Source organism: Notolepis coatsorum (assembly GCF_963971535.1).
Source record: "Notolepis coatsorum genome assembly, chromosome: 12".
NCBI lineage: Eukaryota > Metazoa > Chordata > Actinopteri > Aulopiformes > Paralepididae > Notolepis > Notolepis coatsorum.
In genome coordinates this window covers 84,726,050-84,746,300 of record NC_140176.1, presented here as the reverse complement: position 1 = coordinate 84,746,300, position 20,251 = coordinate 84,726,050, and the positions used below count along the sequence as shown (strand labels likewise).

Sequence of the window (20,251 nt, the reverse complement as noted above, 5' to 3'; positions counted from 1 at the left end):
GGGTTCGAAACTCCCTCAGGGCATCGAAGTTTGAGGTGATGATGTCACAACCGTTACATATATTTTTTTTTTCAAATGTAGCCAAGAGTAAAGACCCTAACCATGTCACAACAGCAGTCATAGTGTATATTTTCAGCAATATGTTTGTTTACCAATAGGTTAAAGTGTTATTAGTGAACTATTCGTTTTTTAAATGCATTCATTTACAAGCGATTATCCGCCATTTTGAATCGGCACCACAATTCTGTTTGTAGTCATATGAGAAGACGAGACCTTGAGCTTTGAATGAGCGTTGAAATTTCGAAAAACGACATTACCCTAGCTCATGCCAGCTTCCTGCAAGCAAATTACTTGTGGATGATTTTTTTTTTCTCTTATTTTTCGGGATTATCTACCACAAAACTGAACATTATTGGCATAAATTCAAAGGCAGTTTGTTTTTCTACCTTTCTGTGAACGTTTAGCAAAAATCTGCGTTACAAACCGATTCAAAATGGCGGAGCAGTTTCCATTATAAAGAAATAACTGTACTTACAGTAGATTTCATTCACGGTTCTTGCTGCACGCCTGGTGATACTAAATCCAAATTGCCATTGGAAAGAGTAGATTTGGCCCGATCCATAGATGTGCAACTTGGCTATAATGAGGTCATTTATAGGCCTGATATTCTATATTCTATAATAATATTTCGAATTGCATGTGTCCGGATGGCAGAATTCAGTACTGTATCTACAAAACCTTCTGTTTAATCATCTTCCCTTTATTCATTTGCTTAGATTTTTTTGTACCCGTGATCTCAAGAAGGTGCTGAACGAGCTCAGTGGCAGTTTTTCATGTCTGGTCATTTTTAGCATGGTGTTTCGTCAAAGATGCAAAGTCATAAAAATCATAATTTATATTCTCCTTTGTTTCATCACAATTTACTCAAGGCTCAAGCCTAGTAAAAGACACAATATTTCTGACACTGTGGATCCATAGATGTCCCTAGATACCAAGAACATGCAAATGGATCTTGTAGAAGTGGAGCAATCTTCCATTTACTTTACTATTAATTTTTTCAGAATAGGGCTAGGGCTTAAGAGGTTAACCCTAAAACTCTATTTAAAACTGTCCCGTTTAAACCCCCTTAACCCTAAAACTCTGTTTAATCCTAACCCTCTCCAGAGCCTCCTGTCAATCAAGCATCCTCCTGCTGTGCTTCAACAAAACTACAATTCCCACAATCTATTTGGATACCGAGTGGTCTCCTTCTTCCTTGTAGCAGTATAGACCACCACAACACTTCCAGTATTCTGAAATCATGGGAGATAGAGCAGGGGAGAAAATTAATTAATATGGATGAGAGCCTTGACATTAACTCATTCAGTGCCAGCGATTACCCTCATCCCTGTAGTCAATGGGCCATGCTTTAAAAGATAGGCATTTTCACTGTGCGTCACGATGTTTGCAGAGCTATATCTATATTCTATATTATAGCTATGGAGACAATACTATGGCTCATTTGACAGTCACTATCTCTCGTCCAACATGTAAAAAAGAGTCAATCTTTTCATGTATACGTTTGAGTGTGTTATCGCATGTTAACATCTGCATTTTGCGAAAGTCGTTTGCATTCCTCGCCTGGACACGATATTATTTCCAAATCAAAGGTATATAATAGGTATTATGTTTCATCATGAAGGCATCAAAGGGGGGGGGGGTCGTTTTGTGATGCTCTGATCGTCAGCAACGGCATACGTTTTGAATACTACATACATGTGAAATCATTGTAGTCATATAGTCCTTACCTTTGATAGGAGGTATTGCAAAAAGAATATTCCAATTGTCTGATCGCGATTTCCAGTATTGATGTCCATCGGGTCTCTGACATGAAATGGCACAAAATATGCATCAAGTGTGCTGGACGCGTTCCAAGTTGCTCGAATGAAGCGTTTCACTTGCCTGGGTCTAAATTCTCCACACGGACCATATTAAATGTAACACACAGTGTGAAATGAGGTTTCAAAGGGTAGGCGATACTGCCACCTAGCAGGATTTGGCCGGCATTACACTCTCGGGGTCTCAGAATGAGTTCCAACTTCCAATGATAACACAGAGGTCCGTGAGAGTGTATAGAATATTAAAATCGAAAACAAGAAAAAACTATGAAAACCCCAGAAATCTCGGGTTTTGCTGCTCAACCGCTGGCGAGATAACCCGTGAAATCTCAGGGTTGGCGCAGAAAGTGTTTGATGAACCTAGATCTCTGGACAATCCGGAGACAATCTGTGGGCAACCTGCACATGCGTAGTTCGGGAGTAGGTGCGAAAAAGTTACTATAGCTCGGCAGAGAAAGTACCGATCGACTTGGGATTGGTCGCTCCGTGTTCAGGAGACTCAGGCGTATAAAAGTCTATTGGATCATGTCTCCAGCCCCCCCACAGCCGTAGCTACAACCACTTGGATTGGTCGCTCCCGCTCTCTCCTCCATGAACGCAATGTAACGTGGAAGTGCAGTGGTCTATAGTCTCTAACCCTAACCCTCTTCTCTGCTGTTGAACTGTACTTCCTGTTCATATCCTCTTCTCTGCTGTTGAACTGTACTTCCTGTTTGTGTTTCTAGAATGATAATAAGAGAATGAGTCACAACGTTCTAAGTTAGAATAATAATAAGAGGATGGGTCAGAACGTTCTAAGCTAGAATTATAAGAAGATGATAGGTCACAACATTATAACCTACAATATTAAGAAGAGGATGGGTCACAATGTTCTAAGCTAGAATAATAAGAGGATGGGTCACAATGTTCTAAGCTAGAATAATAAGAGGATGGGTCACAATGTTTTAAGCTTGAATAGCAATAAGAGGATGAGTCAAAACATTCTAAGATAGAATAGTAATAGGAGGGTGGTCACAATGTTTTAAGCTAAAATAATTAGAAGAGGATGGGTCATAATATTCTACGGTAGAATAGTAATAAGAAGATGGGTCACAACATTCTGAGCTAGAATAATAATAAGAGGATGACCACAACGGTCTAAGCTAGAATAATAATAACAAGAGGATTGTTCACAGCATTCTAAGCTAGAATAGTAATAAGAGGATGAGTAACAACCTACTAAGTTAGAATAATAATAAGAGGATGAGTCACAACGTTCTGAGCTAGAATAATAACTGACCCATCTTCTTCCTGCCCTCCCAGTCAATCACCTGCCCCTTTGTCCTCCCAGAATATACTGGTGTTTCCATTGATTGAAATCCTTCTCTCTCTCTCTCTCTCTCTCTCTCTCTCTCTCTCTCTCTCTCTCTCTCTCTCTCTCTCTCTCTCTCTCTCTCTCTCTCTCTCTCTCTCTCTCTCTCTCTCTCTCTCTCTCTCTCTCTCTCTCTCTCTCTCTCTCTCTCTCTCTCTCTCTCTCTCTCTCTCTCTCAGGAGGTTCCAGTTGTCATGAAGACTCTCACATACGAAGCTCCAGGGGTGAGAACACACACACACACACACACACACTTTTTATGTTCAATTCTGCAATTCAGTTAATTACTAAATTATCATTATTGAGGCGGCTGGGTGGCGCAGCGGAGATTGCGCTTGTCAGAGTCGTCACCAATGCAAGAGACTCCGGTCTCGAATCCGGGTGTCAGCATTGCCTACGGCTTGGGCCAGTCGTCATACTATCTCAATTGGCAGAGGTAGCGGGTGGAAGTCGATGGGTGGGGATTGGACGTTGTGGACAGCGACAGGTCGGTTGGGGGACGCCTGCACAGCAGAGACAGGAAGTAGCGGGGGTAGTGTGAGCCTCCCATGCGTTACACCTCGCCACTGAGAGTCCGCGCTGTACAGGTGAAAATATGTGACAGGCTGCCTCCTCGTGTACCGCAGGGGACACGTGATGCAAGGCTTTTATCCTCCCTACGACCGACCAGTGGGAGGCATAGTCGAGCAACGTTCAAGACAGGGGAGGGGATAATTTGAAATACAAAATTGGGGTGGGAGAACCATTTTAAATAAGGAGAAAAAGTTGCCACATCCCAAATAAAACCAAGCTAATATCATAATTATCATCATCATCATCATCATCATCATCATCATCATAATCATCACCGTCATACAGTCTCACAGTACGTATAGATACTATATGTAGAAACAGTACATATACTATATAGAAACTACTTATACATACTATATATAGAAACAGTATTTCTACATATAGTTAGAATAATTTTGACATATTCATCTGTGTGTGCGCATTTCAGGTCTGTGCCGACTCAGATCCATCACTTGGGGCAGTAGTGATGAGCGCTCAGACTATTACTGCTGAGACGAGTAATACTACTACAACGACACATATCACTAAGGTATTACTACTACTACTACTACTAATTCTAGAATATAATGTCATAGAATTCCTTCATTGTCATTACACAGAGTATGATGTTTGGACTGGTGATGTTTAGACTTATGATGATGTTTAGACTGATTTTGTTATGACTGGTGATAATGTTTAGACTGGTGATGTTTAGACTTATGTTGATGTTTAGACTGGTGATGTTTAGACTGTCGATGATAATAATAATAATAATAATGATGCGTTTTATTTAAAGGCGCCTTTCTGAGCACCCAATGTCGCCGTACAGGGTTAAAAACAAATACAATTACACACAGTAAAAACACAGTATTACAAAGTTACATAGCGGAGCAGTTATAATAAACTTTAAATGAAAGTGAATATGCCAGAATGAACAGATGTGTTTTGAGACGAGAAACAAAGGTGGGGAAGTTGTCTATTGCACGGATGTCTTGTGGTTGGGAATTCCAGAGGCGGGAGAAGGCTCTGGATCCCATGGTAGTCAGACAGGAAGGGGGAGTGACAAGTTGGAAGGAAGAGGAGGATCTGAGTGGCCGAGAGGGAGTGTAGGACTGGAGAAGTTCTGTGAGATAAGGAGGGGCTAGGTTATGGAGGGCCTTGAAAGTGAGTAGTAATACTTTGTAGTCAGTGCGTGACTTAACAGGCAGCCAGTGGAGTTGGTGGAGAACAGGGGTGATGTGGTTGGTGGAGGGAGTTCTAGTGATAATGCGGGCGGCTGAGTTTTGGACCAGTTGGAGTTTATAGAGGTACTTGTGTGGGAGACCAATGAGGAGGAGTGAGTTACAGTAATCCAGGCGGGATGTGATCAGGGCGTGAACAAGAGTAGCGGTGCTGGTAGGTGTAAGTGAGGGACGGAGGCGATTGATGTTGCATAGGTGGAAGTAAGCAGACCGCGTGATGTTATTTATGTGGGATTTGAATGACAGTGTGCTATCGAGGATGACACCCAGACTCTTAACCTGAGGGGAAGGGAAGACTGTAGAGTTGTCAATGGTGAGGGGGAAACTGTCGGATTTGGCTATGGTAGATTTGGAACCAATCTACATTCAGTAAGGGAGGGATGTTTAGACTGGTGATGTTTAGACTGGTGATGGTGTTTAGACTGGTGATGTTTAGACTGGTGATGTTTAGACTGGTGATGTTTAGACTGGTGATGTTATGTCTGGTGATGTTTAGACTGGTGATGTTTAGACTGGTGATGTTTAGACTTTGTACAGAGTACAACAAATTTGGGTAACCATCCTGACGGTGTATTCATACATATCAAACACCAATTACAAATATAAAAGAGTTATTGAACTAATTGAAGGTGCTAAATATATAAATACAATATTTAGACTAGTGACTAGACTAGATCTTTAGACTGGTGATGCTGTTTAGACTGGTGATGTTTAGACTGGTGATGTTTAGACTGGTGATGTTTAGACTGGTGATGTTTAGACTGGTGATGTTTAGACTGGTGATGTTTAGACTGGTGATGATTAGACGGGTGATGGTGTTTAGACTGATGTTGTTTAGACTGGTGATGCTGTTTAGACTGGTGATGTTTAGACTGGTGATGTTTAGACTGGTGATGTTTAGACTGATGTTGTTTAGACTGGTGATGGTGTTTAGACTGATGTTGTTTAGACTGGTGATGTTTAGACTGATGATGTTTAGACTGTCGATGTTTAGACTGATAATGTTTAGACTGATGTCTAGTACATTACAACTACCCATACGACCTAGAGAAGACATGAGAGATGGCTTGTTTTTTCTCTCTCTCTCTCTCTCTCTCTCTCTCTCTCTCTCTCTCTCTCTCTCTCTCTCTCTCTCTCTCTCTCTCTCTCTCTCTCTCTAGATGGTGAAAGGAGGGATTTCAGAGACGAGGATTGAAAAGAGGATTGTCATTTCAGGAGACACAGATATCGACCACGACGAGGTTAGACCTATCCATCCATCTATCTATCTATCTATCTATCTATCTATCTATCTATCTATCTATCTATCTATCTATCTATCTATCTATCTATCTATCTATCTATCTATATATCTATCTATCTATCTATCTATCTATCTATCTATCTATCTATCTATCTATCTATCTATCTATCTATCTATCTATCTATCTATCTATCTATCTATCTATCTATCTATCTATCTATCTATCTATCTATCTATCTATCTATCTATCTATCTATCTATCTATCTATCTATCTATCTATCTATCTAGCCTAGCTAGTGAGTACCAGTATCAGTACTTTTTGAGAAGTCACTCAAGTCAGTCAGTTGAAGTCCAGCGACAGGTAGAAAACCACAGTTCACAGATTCTCAGTAACCCTATCACTGAGGAGTAGGGGGAAAGCACTGGAGGAGGGGATGTAGACGGTACTGAGGCCAGCAGGATCTCAGTAACCCTATCACTGAGGAGTAGGGGGAAAGCACTGGAGGAGGGGATGTAGACGGTACTGAGGCCAGCAGGATCTCAGTAACCCTATCACTGAGGAGTAGGGGGAAAGCACTGTAGGAGGGGATGTAGATGGTACTGAGGCCAGCAGGATCTCAGTAACCCTATCACTGAGGAGTAGGGGGAAAGCACTGTAGGAGGGGATGTAGATGGTACTGAGGCCAGCAGGATCTCAGTAACCCTATCACTGAGGAGTAGGGGGAACACACTGTAGGAGGGGATGTAGACGGTACTGAGGCCAGCAGGATCTCAGTAACCCTATCACTGAGGAGGAGGGGGAAAGCACTGTAGGAGGGGATGTAGACGGTACTGAGGCCAGCAGGATATCAGTAACCCTATCACTGAGGAGGAGGGGGAAAGCACTGTAGGAGGGGATGTAGACGGTACTGAGGCCAGCAGGATATCAGTAACCCTATCACTGAGGAGGAGGGGGAACGCACTGTAGGAGGGGATGTAGACGGTACTGAGGCTAGCGTGCTGGTCAGAGGGAATAGCTTTTGGAAGGAACAGTGGTCAATAAATTAAAGAAGATGGGAGACATTATTTATGAATATGGTGCTGAAAGATTTGGAATCATTGAGAGAAAAAGAGTCAGTTAGGTCAGTTAGGTCCAGAAATATAAATATTTGTGAAGGAGCGGAGACAGCTAAGAAAGCAGTGGGGAAAGGCATCAGTAGATGAGAAAGAGGGAATTAATGTTTTGCAGGAAGAGCTAAGAAATCAGTTAGCAGTACTCAGGAGGGCAGAACAGGAAGAGAAAGAAGGAGTGATTCTTCCTGAATGTAGAAGGTAAGATTTGCTTTAGTATAGTGGCACAGACACTAGCAAACTACCTAGAAAATAACTGTTTAAGGAATCCATGTCACTTGTCACAATGTAGTTTTTACTCCTGGTACAATGTTTTGTTTGGTGGTTCAATGATGAGCTGAGTCCTTGATCATGAACACTAGCACCTTTATTTACTCCAGACGATCAGGTTACATGTAATTCATGCAGGTAATCCAAGATGGTCGTTCTTACTTGTTCTTGCTCAGAACCTACCATACTGACACCTAGTGGTGCAAAGGAATAATAACATCCCTAATCATCACACTTAGCGGCAGGAATGGAAAGTAGAAGAGTACAGGTGAATTCAGGATGTAATCGGATGGAGGGTGCAGCCATTCAATTTGTCCTTGAGGGAGAGAAATGTAGAGGTAGGTTTTTAGGCAGGCATATGTCAGGCAACCTAAACGGAGCTACTGATTGGGAGATGCAGGTAGATTAGGGAGGAAATGTGTGGTTCCATGAGGGATAGTTAGCACTAACTTACTGACGTAGTATTATCGTCTGTTCGTCAGCAATTAGTTTGTTTGTTTTATAGAGTTGACCGTGCCTTGGGAGGATTCAGTGGAGGAGGCATACGCTTAGATATGCAGACTTGGCAACAGAAACTGAACAGCGAGGATGGAAAGCTAGGGGTTTGTCCGGTGGAAGTAGGATGCAGAGGATTTATAGATTCATGCAGAGTTTGTGAAAAGCGGTAAATGAGATGTCAGAAAAAAGCCTTGAAAGGCAGTCAGTGGATTTGGTTCAGGAGAAATACTGTCAGCTGGGGGCCAACGTAAACAACGGGTAAGAGTATGCCTTTTCTTCTCGGTTGTTGCTGTTTCATGTGTGATATTGGTATCAGGAATTGTTTTATTTTTGACATAGGATAGCATAGGGAGGTTCGGTGTGGATATCATGGAAAAGGGGAGCTAGCATGGAGGGGGTCTGTCTATCTGTCTGTCTGTCTATCTATCTATATATATATATATATCTATCTATCTATCTGCATATGAAGGCGTTAGCTCAGGCTATCAGAGAGGCTAAGCAGCAGCATCCAGACATGTCCGTGACGAGGGTTGTTGTCCACAAGGAGACAGAGATCAGTCCTGAGGGGGAGGAGTGATATCTGATTGATGACATCACAGGTAACAGGGCTGCACTAGCCCCTCACCCCTCTGATTTGAATCTGATCGAAGCATGTCGTTGGCTGAGACTGGATGCAGATACTATGGCTGGATGCTGATTGGCTGCTGCTGTGTGATGGCTTATTAAATACTGAGACTAAGGCCCAATCCCAATAACCCCCTTGGCCCTACCACTTGGCCCTACCCGCAAATGGAGGGGTAGAAGAGTGATGTGATCAGCTTATTTGGTTTTTGCAGAACATGGCATTACACCTAAATCAAATCAAATCAAATGTATTTGTAAGGCCCGACAACACACATTAATGTCCCCATGGGCTGGACACGTCTTCTTTAAACAAGTCAAGAAGAAACATCACAATAAATCAAGAACAAAACAAAAACACCATAAAGTCCAAAACATTTAAAATAAATGCAACACTCCCACGCGAAGGTAAGGAAAAACTCACTAAAACCTAGCAATAGGAAAAAATGCACCACAGGCAATGTGGAGGAGAGACACCTTAGAAGGGCCATTCAAGGGGGGATCTCCCTTCTTAGATGTCGGTGATAGTAGTGTTGCAACACCTGTCATAACACCTGTCATAACACCATTTTTACATTACAACTTTTCCACTGCTCTAAATCAAGAAAATAATGAATGGATTTAGGCATCTTTTGACAGCGGATGCTTATGTCAGTTTAACGATCAGATACAGTGATACTGCTAAACCGAACAAACCGGGCAGTGCCGCTCCTCGTTCCAGGATCGTTGTATCTGTGGCCGGGGTTGTAAAACGGCAGTAATGTAGGAGAGACCTGTCTGGTTACGGAGAACCGGCTGTGTTTTGTAACTCCCAGGTGTATATTGAGGAAAAACACTGAATTGTGTGGCTTGTTGTCCTTTCTCCCCAGACGCACATACATTGTATTTCAGTTCAAATAATATAATAACCGAAGGCAAACAATTAACAATCTCGGAATACGCTGTAAATAAAGTGCTGTTTTCGATAAATACAATAAATGCGTAGGCCTATCATTATTATTAGTGCTGTCAGGCGATTAAAAAAATGTATCTAATTAATTACAGGATTTGTAATTAATTAATCTAATTAATCGCATTTTAATCGCATAACCATTTTAGGCCTGATATTCTATATTCTATAATTATATTTCAAATTGCATGTGTCCGGATGGCAGAATTCAGTACTGTATCTACAAAACCTTCTGTTTAATCATCTTCCATTTATTCATTTGCTTAGATTTTTCAGGTCTGGTAAATTTTAGCGTGGTGTTATTCACAGTCAAAGATAAAAAATAAAAAAAAGAATTGTATTGATATTCTCATTTGGTTCATTACAATTTACTCAAGTCTAGTAACAGACACAGTATTTCTGACACTGGGAATACATTCCCTGAGATCCATAGATGTCCCTAGAATCAGATACCAAGAACATGCAAATGGACCATATAAAAAAAGTCTGTAAATGTGTATTCTACGTTCTTATGGAATGAATGAGATACCAATTTTTTATTTTTATTTTTTGTTAATTTTCATAAAGCGATAATTTGCTGTGTAATTAATTAATCTAATTAACACAGTAAACTGAAAGCCCTAATTATTATATGTTAAACTACACTGTAGGTTACTGCAAAAACCAAATAAGCCAATACATACAAAATAGACGTATCACTACAGAAATATGTAGGTCCTTTACATTATTTTACTACTGATGAGGTAACAAGGGTTGTCCCATTTCCCAGGTAAAGATTTCAACGTCTTCCCCGTAGCTCCGTTCTGAAGAGCCACTACCCAGTCGAGGACACTCCAAAACCAGGGGTAGAGCCAAGGGAAGGGGATTGGGATTGGGACTAATGCCGCGTTCACGTTACGTGGGAAGAAGCGGAAGAACCAGAGGACATCTCGTTGCTACAACTAGGAAGCCTTCACGCATTGACTCGATCAAACGCCCACATCCATACTTCCGCAATTCATGACGTGAAGTGGGAGATATCGGGGTCTATAAAAAAATCCCATGTCCTAGTAGGAATTACCACTAGGAGGCTGACGTGAATGGTTTTTCCCAGTCGGAAGCTGGTTCTTCCGCTTCTTCCCACGTAACGTGAACGCGGCATAAACCTAACCCGATATGGTTATTATACCATGACCAGATTGCTTGATTTGAACTATTCTATAAATTTCACTAGAGCTTTTTTTTTTTACTACCATTCAAACACTGTGGGAGGAGACAATGCTATGCTGCAAGGCACCAATATGCAATGTTACCAAGCAACGCTAAGCTAACAAGCAATGTTAGACTAACAAGCTAAACTAACAAGCAATGTTAGACTAACAAGCTAAGCTAACAAGCAATGTTAGACTAACGAGCTAAACTAACAAGCAATGTTAGACTAACGAGCTAAACTAACAAGCAATGTTAGACTAACGAACTAAGCTAACAAGAAATGTTAGACTTACGAGCTAAACTAACAAGCAATATTAGACTAACAAGCTAAGCTAACAAGCAATGTTAGACTAACAAGCTAAGCTAACAAGAAATGTTAGACTTACGAGCTAAACTAACAAGCAACTAACAAGCTAAGCTAACAAGCAATATTAGACTAACAAGCTAAGCTAACAAGCAATGTTAGACTAACGAGCTAAGCAAGCTTAATGCTAACAAGCTTTGGCATGTCATCTTGTGCTATGGAGCTGTCTTGCTAGCTAACCTTGGCCTACTACCCCCCCCCCCCTCCCTCTCTCTTATTTATATTTCAGTATCTGCTGTTTGATTTGCATGGATGAGCATATCATCTATCACCTATCCATGGAACTTATCTTCCCATTGTTCTGTTCTACTCTGTTCTGTTCTACTCTGTTTAGTTCGGTTCAGTTCTGTTCTACTCTGTTCAGTTCTGTTCTACTCTATTCTGTTCTGTTCTGTTCTGTTCTGTTCTACTCTGTTCAGTTCAGTTCTGTTCTACTCTGTTAGGTTCTGTTCTGTTCTACTCTGTTCAGTTCTATTCTGTTTGGTTCGGTTCAGTTCTGTTCAGTTCTGTTCTATTCGGTTCAGTTCTGTTCGGTTCTAACATTATGTTCTCTCTGTTTCAGGAGTAATGCCTGGACATACTGTTGCATCATGGGTCCTGTAGTCCAGACCAAGGAATCAATAAGGACACAGACTCTACAGAACTTCACACACACCCACACACACACACACACACACACACACACACACACACACACACACACACACACACACACACACACACACACACACACACACACACACACACACACACACACACACACACACACACACACATACTGTACATACATACTTATACCGCATTGACCTGAATTCAAGACGACCCTGATTATAAGGCGACTCCCCTTTTTCAACACTTCAAAATCTTTGATGATCAAATCTTGTTTTCATAATTCTGACCAGAATGTAGGCTACAAGTAATACTAAACATGTTGTAGATACAAACAAGCTAGGTATATACAACATACATAATAACAAAAAAGTAACACAACAAAACAACAATACAGTATATAATATATAATATACACACACACACACAGACACATGTGCACTACCACTGAGCTGCTCATCTACATTCACCTCATGCACGCTTTCAACCTTCTGTGGTTGCACACTCCTATGCAGAGAGTTGAACGAGAGGGGTGGGGGGTGGGGGGAGACACATGATGGGTGACTGGCTGACTGATGAACAAATGCCAACTTTGGTTGAGGCAAATTAAAACAAGATACAATGTCACACAAACTTAGCTCAACAGTGTTGCACATTTCTGACAGTAGCTAACGTACATTGTCTGAGACTACTCACCCTTATTGAACCAAAGACATGGGCTGGGGGTAATGTTAGCTTTAGCTTTGCCTAGTGGTGGTGAACCGTAGTGGTGGTGAACATTAGTGATGGTGGATGGCGCCGGTGACAAGACTGGTTGCTGCCTATCCCATGGAAGAAAGGGCTGCACTGTCCTTTACTCCCTCTGTAGCTGCTAACATTAGCAGCAGTAGACTCTGTTGTAACACAAGCACACACGTTCAGAAATGTGTATCAATTAATTTTCCATTTTATAGCCTGGCTTTCTTTTGCATCTTTACTTAGTCTGGCAGCAAAGTGCACAGGGGTTGCTTTAGTGATTGTGTGGACTGGTGGTGGATTGGTGGCACCGTAATGTTTGCTAGCCAGTAGCCATGCTAGCAGCCAAACCCCCAAACTGTAGTGCATGCATCAAGTACCACTGAGTGTTAGACGTAGGCTATACGGCACATTTTACATTTTATATTTACACATGTTTACGATCCAGCATTTGTGTCGGTTCTAATATAGTGGAGCAGATAAGCTCAACGATTGTGCACTTTGGATAGAAGCATCAAATTTGGTACACATGTAGCCAAAGACATTACAAAAATATTTGGATATGGAGCCATCATAAATGTTCAGTATGTCGCTCATGGCAACCATATTTTTTCTAAATGGCCACCAGATAACCAGAGCGATTCAATTTTCTGCACATTAATTATTCTTCATTTTGCAGACTTGTGAGTTTATTGGACTTTGCTGTTGTTATATTTGGAATTACAATTACAGTAATCGATGTAACTGTACTGCAGTTATAATTCTAATACCATTTATGGCCGCGGTCTTGACAAATTTGTTCACATCACCATTCATAAGAACTATATATTGTTGATAAATTGAACTAATTATGTTTTTTAATATCATTACATATCCAACCCTGATAAGTAAACTGATCAGAAAAAGGTTGGCACTGGCGACTAACGGCAGCCAATTAGAAAAATGGCATGCTTCTATCACAAAATGCTCTACTAATAGTAACCCTGTCCAAATAGGGAGTAAACTAACTGGTGCTACCTATACTACCTATACTAATAATAACTATACTATTATTTCCCCGTAACATATTGAATAGATATTAGCACAAAATAAATACGTGAGGGACGACAGTGATGACAGGTAGAGCGGTCGTCTGGTAATCTGAAGGTTCCTGGTCTGATTCCGGCTCCTCCCGGCAGCGTGTCGGAGTGTCCTTGAGCAAGACACTTAACTCCTAAGCTCTCGATGAGCAAGTTGGCACCTATCGGTGTGTGAATGTGTGAGTCAGTGAATGGGTGAATGTGAGGCATGAGTTGTAAAGTGCTTTGGATAAATGCTGTTATATAAATGCAGTCCATTTATAAAAGCTATTAGATTAACTGCCCCCCCTGTAAGAATTGCAGGAAGGTAGAGATGCACAATTTCTCTCACTTGATGCACTCAGCGAAAACACTTCCAGGAACACTGTGCTATCTGATCCGTGCCGTGCTAGCAGCAGACTGAACGCCGCCCAAAAACAATGGAGGCAGAGGCAGCTCTGTGTGACGTACAGGCGTAGATACAGCTCTGTGTGACGTACAGGCGTAGATACAGCTCTGTGTGACGTACAGGCGTAGATACAGCTCTGTGTGACGTACAGGCGTAGATACAGCTCTGTGTGACGTACAGGCGTAGATACAGCTCTGTGTGACGTACAGGCGTAGATACAGCTCTGTGTGACGTACAGGCGTAGATACAGCTCTGTGTGACGTACAGTCGTAGATACAGCTCTGTGTGACGTACAGGCATAGATACAGCTCTGTGTGACGTACAGTCGTAGATACAGCTCTGTGTGACGTACAGGCGTAGATACAGCTCTGTGTGACGTACAGGCGTAGATACAGCTCTGTGTGACGTACAGGCGTAGATACAGCTCTGTGTGACGTACAGGCGTAGATACAGCTCTGTGTGACGTACAGGCGTAGAGGCAGCTCTGTGTGACGTACAGGCGTAGATACAGCTCTGTGTGACGTACAGGCGTAGATACAGCTCTGTGTGACGTACAGGCGTAGATACAGCTCTGTGTGTCGTACAGGCGTAGAGGCAGCTCTGCGTAGGAGTGTGTTCTGATTGCTGAATTTATTGGTATTCCCAAACTAAATAAATCATACATTTGCTTAGCTAGCTCATTGCTCTAACAAAGATAACTTTGAAGAAATTTCATTAAACATTTTGAGAATTTGTGTCCCTATTATCCCTTCCTACATACTGTGTCACATCACATCAGAAGTGGAATCACACAATTGGCAAATTAGCAGCATCCTTTTTGCCTAGAGACATCCTTCTCCTCTGTCCTATAACCTAACACCATAACACCACAACACCATAACACCATAACACCACACCATAACATAACATCATGCATACATGTAACAAACCTCTCCCACGGTGACCATGTATAAATTCTGTTTTGGGGAGGATTTCCACTTTTAATAACCTGATGCAAGTTGTTGAGTTTTAGTTTTAAATGTAAAGTAGAAGCATCGTAACATCTCCCTGTAGTAGAATCAGAATTCTATCTACCCACAATGCAATAGGAATGTGCCATGCTTTAGCCTTGTCATAAAGACCCCATTTATTTACATTTGTATCTATTATTTGTGTATTTATATATCTAATAATTTATCTATGTATGTATTTATTTATTTATTTATTCATGCACCTACTTATTTATTGATTTATATTAATCTATTATGTCTCTTCTGAGATATTTTTCCATGTGAACTAACCTGCGCTCTGCTGTAGCCAATTCAACCTCCTTATGTCGTATGGTTTTAATTCAACCTCCTTATGTTGTATGGTTTTAATTCAACCTCCTTATATCGTATGGTTTTAATTCAACCTTCTTATCTCATATGGTTTTAATTCAACCTTCTTATCTCATATGTTTTTAATTCAACCTCCTTATGATGTATGTTTTTAATTCAACCTTATGTCGTATGGTTTGGAGTTAGAACTGGGAACATTTCGACCTACAAGTTGGAAAAAACACCTCATCTGGACATTCTCTATCTCTAACTCACCACGTTTCTGACTCAACTCTCTTATTTAGTCACTCACTCACTCACTCACTCACCCACTCACTCACTCACTCACTCACTCACTCACTCACTCACTCACTTACAGTTAGCCGCGCTGCCCCTAGTGGCGGTGCACATGAAATGTTAGACACAGTTTTGTTCTATACTTTCAATGGCAGACATTGTTAATGCTGCCATGATGTCATTGATGTTTCTGCAGGACCCACAATGCCTCGCTCAGTGTTCTTCTCACATAGTCAGAGGCAGCCTGCTCTAGCTTTGACGTTGTCTTAGCCACTACCCTCCTGTCTTTGGCAACACTAACATCAGCACTGGCACCAACTATCAACAGTGACTGAAGTCAGATGATCTATTATTCCCATATTTTATTCCAATAGTCCGAATTATTTCCCATTGGACCGGAATTAGGAAAAGGCAATAGGAAAAAAGCACCACAGGCGATGTGGAGGAGAGAAACCTTAGATGGGATCCCCTAAGGGGGATCCCCAACTTGGATGTCGGTGATAATAGTGTTGCTATGGATGATCGATGGGTGGAGAATAAAAATGTGAATAGTTGGTATGTATATACATATATGTGTAATAAAACACATATAATGTAGTACATGCAATAGCAACTGAGGTACATAAGAAAGATTTTTAAGAATTAAAATAGAATAGAGCTAAGAACAACAACCACAAAAGAAAAATCATAGGGAAATGAGCGCTGGTATAAAAATAAGAAACCAATGGAAACATACAAATCTCATATGGAGCTGCTAAATGCTGACGAAGGACACATCACCAGGGTGTTGCTAGCTAGCTAATGTTAGGGTGCCATGCTATCCCCCAAGTTCCACGGCCCATTATTCCCACATCTCTATAGGCCCAAACATTTTCATCATAGGCAAAGTGCGCTTGACAAAGAAAGGAGGGTATAGTGACTAGAAGGCATTATTGCAGGCTGTGACCTGTGATCACAGAAGAAGAGCACTGTCTGAGCGTTGCATTGTGGGACTCCTCTAAAAACCTAGAGGATGTCTCTATTCATTGTTTGCACTGCAGTGAAATTGAAATATACAATTGAAGGAAAAGTAGCTACCTGCTAATAGTAGCAGCAGCAGTCTGATAGCTACCAGCCTATGTCATGTTCTTCCAAACGTCAGGTGTTCAAAGGTAAAATGTCAGTAAGTTGGACACTTCCCACCTTTGACTCATGAATCAATCAACTAATCAACTGCAGGTGTAAAACACCAGATCATAGACCACTCCCCCTGGCATCAAGCCACACACACACCCAGCTTTGGCAGCAGAATGTGTGACCATGCCCCCTCGCCAGAGGCTCCAGAGGCGTTGTGTTTTATCTCTCTGTATGATGAAGTCATCCACATAGAATGTTTCTCCTCACAATGAATCAATCAAATTAAACAATTCATAAACAATGTGTCGCCTGGCTGGTTTGTTTGATGTTTGACGTGTCCAAGAGTGTTTAATAACATGAGATATTAAACAGAACAAGGGTACATAAAACCAACAACAAAAATAAAACCTCTCAGTAAAAACTGGAAGAGGGGAGAAAGGGAAAACTAAATTGGGAACTGGGAACACTTACTTGCAACATAGACAATGGACCGACACAGGAAACTAGGAACTCAAATACACAGAAACAAATGACAAAAGAGAAACACCTGGGATGATTACAACTGGAGACATCTAGGGAAACACTGACAAACAACACAAGGGGGCACCCAAGTGGCATGTAACGCGCTGCGTCGCGAAGCGGCCGACCCGGGTTCGATTCCCGGACCCGGCATCCTTTACAGGCATTAAAGCGTTCCGTCCTGAGACGGATTTCCGTCTATTTGATTATATTTATATAATATTTTAATTTATATAAAAAAAAATGTTATATAAAGTTTGCCAATAGGGATGTATCAGTAGTATTGGCACTGGTAGTAGTCGTAATAGTAATCCAGTCTATTTTTTTTCTTCTAAAAAATAAACTAGTTCAACACAGGCAACCACTTTTGCTTAATTTCTTTGATGGCTCAAATGTATCTAGTGTCTAGTCGATTTTGTGTTTTGAGCACAAAGATCATCATAGATCTAGCCTCTTAATTTTGCTCTCAAAGTGCACCAGATTGATGCATTTAACTTTAAAACGTAAAAAAAAGAGGTTCACCCACCACCACAGTCTCACTAAATCCTGTGGGAAACACTGAGGATTCAAACATTTTTACGGCTGTGGGTAGGGCGTTCCACATTCTTGTGGCATAATTGTGAAACGTGTTTAGTCCCTTGTTTGTATGATAACAAGCCTTTTAGTTCATGGTTCAAAGTAATGGGAAAAGGGTGCTAGCTCGCCATCAATCAGAAGCTAGCCAGAAGACTTGCATTCACACTCTCCAGCACACAGCCTCCCTGCCTGGCACAACAACCACAACAGTAGGGTCTATAGTCAGTAGTCACAGTCAGGACAGTAGGCTCTACAGGCGCCTAAGGAAGTTCCAAGTCAGCCAGAAGATCCTTAAGAACTTCTACTCATGTACAATAGAGAGCATCTTGACCGGCAACATCACCTCCTGGTTTGGGAATAGCACTGCACAAGACCAAAGCAGACTACAAAGAGTGACACGTTCAGCCGAACGCACAATTGGAGGGGGGCTCCCCACCCTCCAGAACATTTACTACAAGCGTTGCAAGGGCAAGGCTAAGAGAATCATTAAAGACTCCAGTCACCCGAACAACTGCCTCTTTGAACTGCTGCCGTCAGGCAAGCGATACAGGAGTCTCAAGGCGAGCACAGAAAGACTCAGAAGAAGCTTCTATCCCCAGGCCATCAGGCTGCTAAACGAACAATGAATGAACACTACACAACAACAACCACCAAACGCACATAGCACACACATCCACACGCACACACTCACTTTAAACAAACACACTGTAGCACCCACTCCACACACTTATAGCACACACCCACTTTAAACAAACACACTGTAGCACCCACTCCCCACACTTTATATTTATGGATGAAGGATTGCACTACAACTCGTACACCTTACTGTAAATTGTACCTAAAATTGTACCTCATCCCATTTCTGCTTTGCACTAGATAGTACTGTACATTAGTACACTGCATAGTATTGTGTATTGTATATTATATGGTAACTCAGAACATTGTACATATGTCTATACCGAACACTGTGACCTCATTTTCTTCTTCTAAATTCATGCTATATTATGTTATTATGTTATTTGATACTATCTTGTCTAGCACAGTCTCTGGAGCGTAACAGTAAGAAGCATTTTGTATGAAAGTATTCTGTACTTCTGTATGACAACTATTAAAGAACTTGAACTTGAACTTGAAGTAGGCTCCCTTAAAACGCTAACGCTATTAAAAAAAAATACAGTGGAGGTTAAAATAAGAATAGACTTGGCCTGAAAAAAAGTTCAGTCAGGAGATTTGTTTTGCTTTAATCCCTGCCTTTGCCGAATGTTTCCCCCCCCCCCCCCGCTCTGTCTCCTGTTCTTCCTCTGTCTCTCTCTCTACCGGACTGCCCGGTAGTACAAACAAATAAAAAAAATCTACCAAAAACATATAAAAAAAAGCCGGATAATTTTCAGGATAGCTTGACTTAAGCCAGACCTTTCCGTTCCCCGATGTCGGATTGTCTAAATCACCATGGCTCCATAGCTATGCGGATGATACCCAACTGTACATATCTGCTGAACCAAATGATACAGCGATTAGCTCCATTACAGACTGCTTACTGGCAATAAATAAATGGATGAGTAAGAACTTCCTGAAACTAAACGAGAACAAAACTGAAATTCTAATTATCGGCCCCAAAACTAAAAAAGAAACATTAATAAAGAACCTTGGAGGACTAACCCCTTGGATCAAATCTTAGGTCACTAGTCTCGGGGTTATCATAGATTCAGAACTGAACTTCAATTCTCATATTAGCAAAGTGACGAAAACATCGTTCTTCCATCTCAGAAATATAGCAAAAGTACGACCATTTATTAATCAGAACGATGCTGAGAAGCTAATTCATGCATTCATATCTAGCCGGTTAGACTACTGTAATGCACTTTTCACAGGTCTCCCTAAGAAAACCACAGAGAGGCTTCAGCTAATCCAAAACTCTGCAGCCCGACTGCTAACTAGAACCAAAAGGAGAGAGCACATTAGTCCAGTCTTAGCTGCTTTACACTGGCTTCCTGTAACATTTAGAATTGACTTTAAAGGGGAACTCCAACATTTTGGGAAATTAGCTTATTTAACATCTTCCCTGGAGTTAGACAAGAAGATACATACCTTTTTTGTCTCTGTGCGTGCATTTTAGCTTTGGGAATAGACGCTCCGTTAGCATAGCTTAGCTTCATCACTGGAAGTGAGGCAGGACAGTAGCCTTACAGTGCCTTACAGTGTATTGCAAGGTCTGACATTGACCAAATTTGATATGCATGACCTTGGTGGGCTCTAGGTCAACTCCTGAAAAGGGGGTCAATGTCAGACCTTGCAATCAAAAGTTAGGGGGCGCACTGAAATTATGGCAAGGGTTATTAGCCCCCTAACTTTTGATTGCAAAGTCT

General features: G+C 41.4%; 1 protein-coding gene across 1 annotated transcript in view; it reads left to right on the top strand.

The window, feature by feature from the left end:
• LOC311237945 (band 4.1-like protein 3) overlaps positions 1-8,720 on the top strand; it is a gene marked incomplete at its 3' end in the record, with an annotated part of 73,861 nt that extends 65,141 nt beyond the window's left edge. The window contains exons 20-22 of the mRNA XM_084325920.1: positions 4,229-4,330; positions 6,182-6,262; positions 8,613-8,720. Of these exons, the coding sequence (XP_084182046.1) occupies positions 4,229-4,330; positions 6,182-6,262; positions 8,613-8,720 (291 nt within the window). The remainder of the gene's footprint in view (positions 1-4,228; positions 4,331-6,181; positions 6,263-8,612) is intronic.
• Between the last annotated feature and the right edge of the window lie 11,531 nt (positions 8,721-20,251).